Source organism: Sycon ciliatum, chromosome 8 (assembly GCF_964019385.1).
Source record: "Sycon ciliatum chromosome 8, ocSycCili1.1, whole genome shotgun sequence".
NCBI classification, from domain to species: domain Eukaryota; kingdom Metazoa; phylum Porifera; class Calcarea; order Leucosolenida; family Sycettidae; genus Sycon; species Sycon ciliatum.
In genome coordinates, this window is record NC_088650.1 from 5,104,639 (window position 1) to 5,117,130 (window position 12,492).

At 45.1% G+C, this 12,492-nt stretch overlaps 1 protein-coding gene across 1 annotated transcript; it reads right to left on the reverse strand.

Moving 5' to 3' along the window:
* Positions 1–275: 275 nt before the first annotated feature.
* LOC135822901 (uncharacterized) lies at positions 276–9,355 on the reverse strand. The gene is made up of 9 exons (XM_065335738.1): positions 8,510–9,355; positions 7,669–7,771; positions 6,021–6,166; positions 5,179–5,391; positions 4,262–4,420; positions 3,831–3,942; positions 3,428–3,468; positions 2,552–2,634; positions 276–1,186 (listed from the first exon to the last, which is right to left on the reverse strand). The coding sequence occupies exons 1-9, from the start codon at positions 8,816–8,818 to the stop codon at positions 1,105–1,107; spliced, it is 1,248 nt and encodes a 415-aa protein (XP_065191810.1). The 5' UTR covers positions 8,819–9,355; the 3' UTR covers positions 276–1,104.
* Between the last annotated feature and the right edge of the window lie 3,137 nt (positions 9,356–12,492).

The following is a 12,492-nucleotide window of genomic DNA, read 5'->3' on the forward strand; positions in this document are numbered from 1 at the left end:
TATGGCACATGGATTTGTGATATGGGGGGGGGGGGGGGTGGATCGATACAGGACGTAGAAGTTGGCCAGGGCCGGTGTGTACATGACTGCATAGTTATTTTCAGGGCAAGGTATCACTTCACCTGGCATATTTCAACGTGCCTCTGTTTGTTCAGCGGTTCGGTAGGAAGGGAATTGGAACTGGGAGTCAGGGCAGGGGGGGGGGGGGGGGTGTAGGTGTGAAGGGCATGCCTAGAATTGCATTGTAACAATCTCAATCAGTAGCAATCAGTGAATCAAGAACACTTGACAGGTTCACGGATGGTTGATACATAATGGCATGACAGATGGTCTCCAGAGAAGGCTAAGCAAGAAACAAAGCGAAATCATAATTATTTCTACTGCAGAACTTCGCAGCGTCCTATACAATACTACATATGATTAATGTTTATGCGAGGCAGGCATTGAAGATCTTCTCATAACTGAAAAAGAATGGTATCGGTTTCCGACATCTTACATTATCAACATTTTCTTTCGAAATTTTTATAATTAAAATTATACTCAATCTGCGGACATAATTATATTACCCATATTATATTATCATTAAGTTAATGTTTCTCAAGACTCTCAACAGAGGTAGAATACTGTGCTGTAAGTGTGATACGACAGGCTAAGCGGAGAAGCACTATGCTCAAGTTCTCTCGCGTGAAAATGATGCTCAACTGTGGACTGTTGGCCAGCCATGGCAGTACACCAGTCTGCCCACGAAGATTAGTCAAATAGAATAGTAATAATAATATTATACATACAGCTCGCATCTTCCCTGAACCTGTTAGACAGGAGCAGAGTCGACGCATCTGTCAACAGTGTCAAGCCAAGTTAGTCTATCTCCTATAATGTATCTGGATGGCAGTCGTGAGTTAGTCAAGTGAGAATTCAAGTCGGCAGGAAAATCGCGAGCTCCCATGTAGGGAGCAACACACACTTCCCCAACTATCGCCGAAATCGCACCAACCTCTTCTTCCTAGAATATAGATAAATGAATCTCTATCTTGTTTCACCGATCGGCGATACGAGTTTTTTCTGAGCCGGTTGCTGTGGGTATTTAGTAGTAGCTGTAAATGCTCAATCCTTGGCTTCCTGGTTCTGACCTTGTCGTGGGAGAGTAACATTCTTTAGCGACAGATACTCCAGCTCATCTGACAATCTGCACAGAACATGAAGTACAGTGCAGCTCACTTAGCATCTACTCTAGTAAGACATGCATGCTTAGTAGACTCTACGTACATTGTCTGGAGAACGCATGTAGTGATCCACACGGAAGTATTCTATTCTACTGTTCGATTTTGACAGCATGTTACAAGGCGAGGACGCGTAGTGCTCCTGACTACAACCATAACCCGGTTGGCAGAGTCCCGGTCTTGCGACCATTTGAACCGTATTGGGAAAACCCAGGTTCGGTCAAATGGTCGCAAGACCGGGACTCTGCCAACCAGGTTATGGCTGTAGTGAGGAGCACTACGCGTCCTCGCCTTGTAACATGCTGTCAAAATCGAAAAACATGTTAAACTACCAAGCAAGGCTTCTGTGTATATATGTATTCTACTTGTAAGACAGGAAGTAGCTCGGATACTAAGCCCAATCAGTTCCTGCTCCCCATGGGCTATCAGTTCCTGCTCCCCATGGGCTATCCGACTTCCACTTACAGTAAAACCTGGCGTAAGTGACCTCTGGGTTTAGCGACCACCTGCTCTTAACGACCGTTTTTCCATGCCACCGACAGTTCTACACAGACACTGTGGGACCTGGGTCTAAAGACCACCTGGCTTTACTATGATGACCGCTTTCGCTTGCACCGTGGGGTAGTCACTTTAACCAGGTTTTACTGTGTATTGCAATGCCAGAGTTGCTCCAGCGATGGGAATATGCAGCATGCTGCAACATCCATATACATTATCATGCACGTATCCACCAAGCATGGAGTAAATGTGGCAGATTGGTACTGTGTAGCTGCTGCATTTCGGTGTGAATATGAATGAACAGCAGCTTTGTGGAATCATGCCAGACATACGTATATAATACAACTCAACAGTACGCTTGTACGTGAAATATAAACCGACATACAAACCGAGACGAAGCCGAGGTTTGTGTGATGGTTTATATTTCACGTACAAGCGTACTAGTGGGATGTATTATACTTATGCTGACCTTCTATGGAAACGGTCTATATGGGGTTTGTATGAGGTTTATATGCCCAGTACAACCCGCCAGCACGATGGGCAAGTTGACTGGAAGTTTTTATGAAAGGTCAGCATAATTCCATTTAAATGTACATGTATGTGTTATATTAAGTTTCTCAATCTCTATACAGACGTCCGCTCGGACCACCTTAGCCTGCAAGGTACAACGTTTATGCTGGAGCAAAGGCCAACTGTGTATAAGGTTTCATTGCATCTACAACGTTTCATGCACATGTACATAATATACATGCACGTGCTGTTGACATGAAGCCATATTCTAGGGTGCGTATGAGTTGCATAGCCATTATAGTTAGCCAGGGCATAGGTTTTACCTTTCATCCGTGGACGATGTTGAACACTGTGATAATGGCATCTTAGCTCCATTCTGCACCACGGAGCCGCCGCAATGCTGCGACTAGACAAACGCAGAGCACAGAACGGAGTATGCCTGTCATTTGTCAATGATTTCGTGCTGTTCCCACGCATCAGATACGCTGCTTGATAATATTAACAATAATGATTCTGGATAAAAGGAAGGAGAAAATGTTAGGAGTTATGACCAACTGTCCACCAATGTAACCAGATCATACTTATACAGCCAGCTAGTACAACAACAAGACAACTGACAAGGAGCACTGAGACATTCACCGACCAGGCTGACACCTATACACATCTACGAGGCGCAAACCAACTTGAAACTTGGAAGGCTAAGGTTAGGAAAGGTTCAAAGGTTCCTTCCTTCCCCTCTTTGCATGGTCATTTCAGTCATTACTTATTAGGGGTTCGGTAGCTCATTATGACAGGACATTGGATTGGATTGGATTGGTTTTTTTACTGTCGAAGAACAAACAGGCAGTGTTGCCTGAACTGTGTATCTATGGTAACTCATCAGTGAAAATAAGTACTACATGTATGAAACACGGTGTCCATATTGCTTGACTGAGTGTCTGTATAGTCATGCATACTTGAATCCTGTGGAACGTAGAACTGAAACCGATGAATTTGCAATTGTAGACTGACATGGAAAAATGGAGTGGTCTTCATCAGTCGATCGTACAGACACTTTGGTTTGGTTGGTTTGGTTTTTGTTATTTCAGTTCGTTGCCTCAACAGCACAAAGTACAGATATGGACCCTAATCCACTGTGTCCCATGACGGACACCACAATGACACTTATTTGCAAACTACAAGTACATGCCACTACTCACCAGGCCTGATGGGCTATGTGCTCGAGTGATTTCGCTTTGCGCTGCAGGGTGACAGATAAAATTTAATCAGACAGACAAAAAACTGATCTACTGTCCATCAGCCATTGACCATAATTAGAGATCCCGATGTGCAGGATTTCACTTTTAAAATGTTGCACATGACCCTACCCCTATAGCCTAGCCTAGGCTGCAGTCACATTGTGGCTGGTATGGGTGGTGTGTGCATGATCAAGTTCTGCACACTGTACCCCCAATCACAGTTGAAGCGCCATTGTAGCGGCGAAAAGGAATATAATTCAATATATTATTACCCGACTCGCATGCTGCATTGCATGGCCAACAGAATGCAAACAAACAACATCAAGATAATAAGTCCTGTGCTTGTGCACTGTTATAAACGTACCAGTGTCGCCACTGTCTCGGCACCGCCGTGACTTGATAACTGTCCTGGATAAGTCCTCCCAGAACTCCACTGCCTTCGTCAGCGAACAGCCATCTTTCAGCTCATCTGTGTACTGAAGAATGGAGTGAAGTTCGAAAGAACCAGGGCCTGATGAGATCAGTTTCTCCTGTTGATGGTTTTGCAAATATTGCCGTCAAATACTGAGTGTGCAATGGTGGATTAAAAGAATTGCGAACAATTATTTAAGCGTGAAGTGAAACTTTGGAGGTGTGAAGCTTGCGTCAACAACTCAGTGCATGCTACTTTGCCAAATTGTAATATATTGTGTATTACCAAGTAGTCATGTACGTTTAAGCTCATTACATGCGTACTTCAACTAGTTCAAGCGAATCGATGCAGCTACATGTAGGTGAGCATGTTACCGTACGTACATTCTTCAGTTCCAGAAGTAGCAGGGGGTAGGCGGCCACGTGTTCAACTGGCGACACTAGAAGACGCCGCAAGTCCATCACACTGACAGCTCTGCCGTCGGACATGCCCTGTGTCGCTATGCTGCTCAGTGACCGTTGAAACTCCATACTGAAATAGAGCTGTGTGGGTTGAATTCGTAAACGTGTGCACAAATGGATACAGACTTGTATAACAGTATACTTAAGTAAATTACTAATAAATGTGGGACAAAGTGCCCCTCAGTCCACCAACCCCTCTGAATGCAGTTTGCACCCTGCTCTGATTCATGCAAACTTATCACGTTACTGGTCGTCATCTGTGGAGCCACAACACATGCAAAAGTAACGCAATGTTGTGCTATGGCAAAATGATGATCTGCTTTGATAGTAATGGCTGCGACTCAGTAATAATTGCTTGTAAGCATGCGTTGTCTTTGGACTTTTCTAACCATCTTTCCGATCACGTTATCATGGATTTTCAATTTTTCAATAAAGTTCTTTGTTGTCATATGTGCTGTTGTCTCGTCTTGAGCCTGTCTGGTATCCTGATTGCGAGGCTTGAGCTCGCTACCCTGCTATTCCGCCGTGGCCGTGTATCACGTGTTTGAATGGGTCCAAGGGGCCTTTAGAGATAGGAATGTGATCACAGCCTGCTCGTGGCTGAACCCCAAACGGACAAGGCAGAACTAAGTTGTCCTTTATTAAAATACTTCGGAAGTAGGAGTTTCAACCTTCAATGCGACCCTAAGACAACAGTCGGAGCCGAGCTGAAACAGCTCGAGCTGAGTCTTGCGATTGTGCTGTTATTCCTAGCATTTACACGGATAACTTCTCTAATTCCTGGATTTGAGAATGGAGAAATGCTGTATAAATTCCGAACGTGGAAATCACTGCCTCACCGTGGATAATAGCTGAGAGGCATCGCCATGGTTACAGCAATATGGCTGATATGTCATGGCCAGGTCTCCAATCATCCCCACTAAGCACTGGCCAATAGGAGCGTTCTCGATCTTGCTGCCAGTGACACATTCCTGCAGCTTGGCGAGAAGTTTGTTGGCAATCGTGTACAGATTCTCCATGTTTCCAAACAGGATGTCCGTGTCGAACACACTCTACAATAAAGTGTTAGATTGGTTACAGAAAAGAGAATACGAAACAGATTATAAACGGCTTATTGCTGCCACGTAGATCTACGGGGTACCATTATTGCATGGAAATGCCCATTTATGTTTCCCATCTACTGAAGTACTGACACCTGGTACTTTCTTATCAGGAAAAGTAAAGTTACAAAAGGATAACATTTCCTTGAACGTTCTCCTAGGTAAAGACGGCTGAGTAACAGTACAAGGCGAGCAAAATAACTTTTGGTTCAACTTTGATCTCAGTCGTTCTGCTTTTCACCCTAGATGTCACTCGATTACTTGCACATTGGCCTTCCCAACATGAGCTACAGTGTTGGTTGTGGGTTTGATTGCCGGCGCCCGCGATGTCCATGTGCTGCACCCTTCAAAGATGCATCTGCGATTGGTCACCTGACCTTATTTCAGGAGGCAAATGCGACAATTTGAGAGGAACTGAGCATTTCCCTCGCCATGTCGAGCTCTTTGAATCTCTTTCCCTGCATGCCCCTGTGATCGGAATTGGCCATGGGCTACATTTACCTTTTACCTACACACTTCCTCATGCTCAGTCCTGAAAGGCAAAGAACAGCTTCTGAGAGCGGGCTATAAATATGACTTACCTGCGAACGAAGTGGAATCAGGTAATCGGTGATGCATCTTCTCAACTCTTCAACATACTTGCGTTCGGCGGTCAGCAACTCTTGAAGTATTTGGTACCGAGGATGGGGCAGGCCCCTGAAATGCAGCGGACCGATATCAGGTGTATCTGGGCAGAATCATGCACAGTGCACAATGCACATTTGGTGTGAAATGCAATGCGATGTGCTGATCATCATTTTATTTTAAAAAAATAGTTCAGGATTTTCCGAAGGCCATAGCCTATACATGATCATGGTTTACATGTAGTTCTCCGTGTCTTTGGTGTAGTATATGTGTGTATCTGTGCGTAGCCACGTTCCTTTTACAGTAAAACCTTGGACTAACGACCACCTCTTGCGGCCAGAGAAAGCGGTCTTTAGTGGCAGGTGGTCCTTAGTTAGAGGTTTGTACCGCACAACCATGTGATATGAATGTTAGACCGTCCATGCCTGGCGAAGTGGTCTGTAGTACCAGGCTGGTCGCTAGTCACGGTGGTCTGTAGTACCAGGCTGGTCGCTAGTCACGGTGGTCTGTAGTAGCAGGCTGGTCGCTAGTCACGGTGGTCTGTAGTAGCAGGCTGGTCGCTAGTCACGGTGGTCTGTAGTTACAAGTTTAACTGTAGAAAGTGTAACATGAATACAGTGTCTTTCTAATCAGAGTGAACGTGAACTTTTAAAACGTTTAATTCAGAGTTGCGGGAAGAAAATTTGGGTCTCTCCTCTTTTTTCCTTTGTGTCATGCGTTCTGCCCTAGCTCAGGGCATAGAGAACTATTTGCAGCCAGGACCCAGGACACTTGAACAAATGCGATTATTATAGAAACAATGCAAGAGATATTATAGGACAGCACTCAATTCCCTTTTGAACACACCAGATGATTGCGATAGGTGCTGGGTATCCGTAATAGTGGTGTGAGGTTTCTTAGTTTAATGATTGTACATATATTTGAATTTTCAATACAAAAGGAGGAAGATTGCTGAACAACATTGCAGCATAAGGTAGGACAGAGGGCTAGATGATTTAGTCTCGGTCGTCTCATGTCGGCTGTACTGCTCCCTTTCCTCTGTTCTTTACCATGGTATTGGTGCACCACCACACTTCTTATACTTTCTTTCTACGCCATGGCTGGCAAACGCTCCCTCCTCATCTACTGTATATTGGCATTGACTCATCTTTAGCCACTGGAAGGTGTAATAATGATAACAATAATAATAATTCTCGCAAACCCGAACCATCAAGTATGCCCAGAATGAGTTACATGGTGATGAATGGAATGCGGAGGTGCTGATTGGATGTACATGCACCAATGAGCCTCGGAGCAATACAATAATGCTTGGGTGTATCTTCCACCCTGGGTTGTTCCAGTATCGCCACTACACGAGCGGGAACGTTCACCTCAACACCCACACACCATACGCGCACGCACACACACACACACACACACACACACACACACACATACACACACACACATACACACACACATACACACACACATACACACACACACACACAATGTCACATACACACACATACACATACACACACATACATGTACAAACACACATACATGTACAAACACACATACATGTACACACATACATACAGGCTCCATGTGCCTGCCTCTTACCATCAAGATGCTCCGGTTCTGTCTGGAATTCGAAACTGTACATAACACCATCCAACGGGATACTGTTATACAGGTGGGGTGAGCAGGCCACAATCTCTCCGTCCTGTAGGGAAGAGCACGAAGAATGAACACATTCAAAGCCGCACCACACCAACCAAATGCATTCATCTCGAATGGTAAGGGAACTATCATGACCAGCATAAAGTGATGAGGATAATCATTGTTTTTTTGTTTTTTGTCAGTTTTCCATCATGGTGATCATGGTGATCATGATGATCCCCACATCATTCCGTATCCTCTAGAAGACCCTTGCCTTGGGCTGTTGAAGAGGACGGAAAGCATAATTATATCATTATTAGTGTTTGGAAACGTGTCGACTACTAGTAGTAGTGTAAACACGTGTACCGGTAACCTAAGTAATCTCCACGACTAAACCATACTACAGCAGCACTGAAGACAAGTCCACCTAGAATAATGGAAGATATACATTATTATAGCACAACGGACTTTCATTTTCTTCCTCCTTTCAGTTCCCCGTATGGTATAGTTTCAGTTCCCCGTATGGTATAGTTCCCCGTATGGTATAGTTTCAGTTCCCCGTATGGTATAGTTTCAGTTCCCCGCATGGTATAGTCCCACGCTCTAGCTATGTGTCCAGGTTTAGGATTTGTTTACTACGGTTTAGACAGCGCAAGACTCAGTTATCCATCTGCGCGTCGGTCTCTCACTCTATTGGCTTTTTGCTGGCCTGCGCTGTTCGTCCCTCGCCCCTCTCTGTATCGTGATTGTTCACTGCTTATGTTGCTCTGTTCCCTGTCACACTAATGTAGCGTAGTCTTACCAGAAGTGAAGGTGCTGATATGGACGGTTTTCTATTCCAGGGCAACTCATCTTGCACGCCTTCCTGCGTACCGGTACCAGTGGTCTTCTTTAGGTGTATTGTGGCGTAGGGTTGACACATAGTCTCTGAACGACTGAAATACTTCTGCCTTCGTTCAGCAGCTGATGGAAGTGAAGATGTCGGCACCGATGCCGATATTGGGGTAGTCACGTCAGCATCCTCCTCAGACAAGCTTGAGCTTATGTAGGAGGTGAAGGTGGAGGGACTACCTCGCCGCCTCCTTACCTTGAGAATGCGATCCATTTTCATCCGGCCTATTTTAACCCGGGCCCTGTGGAATAATGTGCAGCAGAAGTTCGTGGCCAGATCTACGTCTCAACAACAGTGGTAAGCAAACCTCCTCTCAATCACTGGCAAATGTCTTACGTAGCCGACCAGCACTGTATCACTGGGCTGTGATTTTGAACATCCCGATCAAACACCGACGTTCTAGTGCCTTCTTCACCTCACCTCCAAATCATCCGCGAGCGAGTACCGTTGTTCAATGAACCAGCGCACCTGAGCGTGTAAGTAATTAGTTGTATGCTATACGAGCAACATAGACAACATCAGCAGATGGCCGAAGAATACTCCAGGCCCGTGGATATCGCACAACACTCCGTCACATGTGTTACTTGCTGGTGTCGACAGAAAGATATTTCAGAGACCCATATCCCTTTCGCAGCTGAGCCACACTAAGTCGAAGAAGACTGAAGTAATAGTAACAGTTACTGTTGTTGAATAAGAATCATCTATTTATGGAAGGGAAATCCCAGCTTGGTGCTTGCCATTGGGCCTACTTTATTAGTAAAACACACATATCCGTAGATGCCTCGCTCTCACAACTTTCTTCTTTGAGGGCCAAGATTATTCGATGTGACAAACATCGCTAGGGAGCAGGTAAGACGTGTACGGATTGATTTCCTTGTTTGAATTGAATGAATCGCGTGTCGTGCATGCGAGACAGCGTGATTGTCAAGTCACGATTCTCCACATACATTGTCATTGTAGGTACCCGAAGGCCTAGGCCAAGGCCTAGGGCTAAGTAAGAAAACTTCCCAGCACACCCTGGTGTCCTGCGATAGCTGTAGCTGTGCATATGCCATATCAAAGCCAACACAACTGACAGCCAAGCTAAAAGGCGATGATGCATCGGACACCCTAGCTAAGCTTTGCATCCGCCTTTATTTGTGTCACGCCGTGCATAGCACTGACTAGGCTGTAACTATTTTGGCATAGGCCCAACCTCCCCCACTGGCGAGTGAACAACACGGGTTGACAAGTTTGACACGCAAATACTGTTACAAGGTCAAGCTCAGTCAGTCCATATTTTGCATTATTTTGCAGCATTGCATTACCGCTACTGGGGCTTGGCTTGTCACGCACCGACTTATGTACTCTTGACGTCTTGTACTCGAATATCAGGCGGACAGCATCCTGTAGTGTCTAGCCATGTCTAGTAGTAGTACTAGTAGTGTAGACATCAGCTCGCCCGTCATCCATTTACGATTCATTGCGCCACAGCCTAGAGCATGCAGGTATTCGGTATTTCGTATTAGACCCCCGGGGAACGACTAGCCGACTGCCTTCAAGACGCTGTAACTCGATTTCAAATAATTATTTCGTGTCTCTAGTTTGTCGCCCATGAGGGACTTCTTCAGGGATGGGAGCAAGACAGTACTTTCGGTAGCCTAGGTATGGTTCGGTTACAGGTGCGACCATGGAGCGGCCGTTCTCGAGTTGTGCACCACAACGGGCGCTTCTACAGCAGCAGAAGATACACGCTATTTTAAATAACTAAACAGCATACTTTCAGCCAGGAAGCTCAGGGTTCCGAGGCCGCCCGAGAACAACACTCCCGCGATCCATCAACAACGACCTGAAAAATTCCAGATCAACAAACTCCCTCACATCACACGAGGATCTAGTTGCACTGAGGCAGCTCGCCCAGGATCGTCGAAAGTGGAAGGAACTAATGTGTGCTGTGTGTAATGGCTGAAGTTATACAATTACACTAGATACCCTTAACAATAATAACGGATACAATTACACTAGATACCCTTAACAATAATAACGGATACAATTACACTAGATACTCTAGATACTAGATACTCGGTACTCTAGATACTAGATACTCTAACAATTTTATCAAACATTATGATAATTACCACATCAAATGCTGCGGAGACCTATCCAGAATCGGCAATATGCTGGCCCTGGCCTGGAGATCTGCAACTATAATCAGCTTCTACTTTGCAACACTAACGGATTAGTCCCCTTTGTCGATTGATGGATCAATCGGTAGATTCGGCTCTGTTTTTCTTTCCTTTCTTTCTTGTTTTGAATTGTACGTTGAACTCATTGGATTTCTTTGTATTCTGTATCCAGGCCCGTAGCAGCCCCATTTTGGTTGGTCCGGCAAGATCCGACCTCGATGCCCCCCCCCCCCCCCCCCCCCCCAAGCCCACACTCATACATATGCCGGTACATGTACAAAATCATCACGGTACATGATTGTGCGTGTATGTGTATGTAATCGTGACCATGCAGAGTGACATATGGCGAGAAAAGGAAGAAGGATCTTCTGCATGAGTCAGGAAAAAGGGCATCAGCATGTTGTGTCCATCCAAACAGAACTTATTGAAGCCTATGAAGGCATAGCAACAGTATCTAAATGCATGTGATACAAGTACCAAAATGGATCTTTGGAGGAGGAGAAAGGACATTGCAATAGAATATCTTTGTTACAAAGCGGATCTAGAAAAAATTGGGGGGAAGAAAAGAATCCATACATTTCAGGAAGTACAGAGTAGGAACATTCACAGACATGACTGTCCAGTACTCCAAGGCATGTACATGTACATGTAACGATCATGTCAACTATTACTTGCAAAGAAGTGCAGGAAGTGGGCACAGGAAGTGGGCACATCCACAACTAACTTATTTGGCACAAGCCAGTGGTGAAAAGTGATAATAATTACTAGTATATTATCGTCAGCAATGATCAGATGTAGTACATAGTCAGTAGCAGTTCACAATGCACTGAAAAGGCATGTGACATACATGTACATGTTACAAGATACCGTCACACGTATACCAGTAATTTATAGTGAGTCTGTGCATGTAGATCTACGTGGGTGTTGTCCTGTGCTGTGACCTCCTGCCATGCCATTCCTCCTGCCATGGTACATGTACATGACATCAAGAGTATGTAACCCCCCTCCCGGTTTATACACTTGATATCATGTACTACCTCTACTTATTGCACACATCATCATGGGTGGACATCCTGAGCTGCGCACATAATGTGTGAGCTCCCCCTTTTTTTTTTTTTTTTTTTTTTTTTTTTTTTTTTTGCCGAACATTGGTCCGGCAGCTGCCGGACCTGCCGGACCGCCTGCTACGGCCCTGGTATCTCGTTATCGTTATATTTCCCTCTAGCCCTCTCGCTTAGGATGAGCTTTCTTTTTTATGGCAGCTTAAGCGAAGGCTATATACCTGCTTTATGCAGGTTGATGCCAACGCGAACAAGCAAAATAATAATAATAATAAAACAGCTCACCAGATCAAGGTGTGGGTCCTCTGCACTCAGTAGAGTCAAGTCGAGCGAGCTGCAACTCCCGGTGCCGAAAGGCGCGGGCTAACGCCCCTACATGGCTACTTCCCCTTGTCTAACCCCCAAGACGAAAATGATAGTAGCCGACTGGCCAAAATTAAAAAAAAAAAACTAAACTATTACTTCCTAAAGCACAAAGGAGACTTTCATACTACAGTACAGTAGTAGTACCGGTACGTGTAGTACATTGCCGGCAACTGAAATCCGACCCCTCAGTCGTGCGCTCACATCGCAAAGACCCAACAGAGGATGGTAAAACTACGAAACAGAGACTGAACCCACTGCTCAGGGGGTCGGATTTCAGTTGCCTGCACTGTGGTAAGTATAA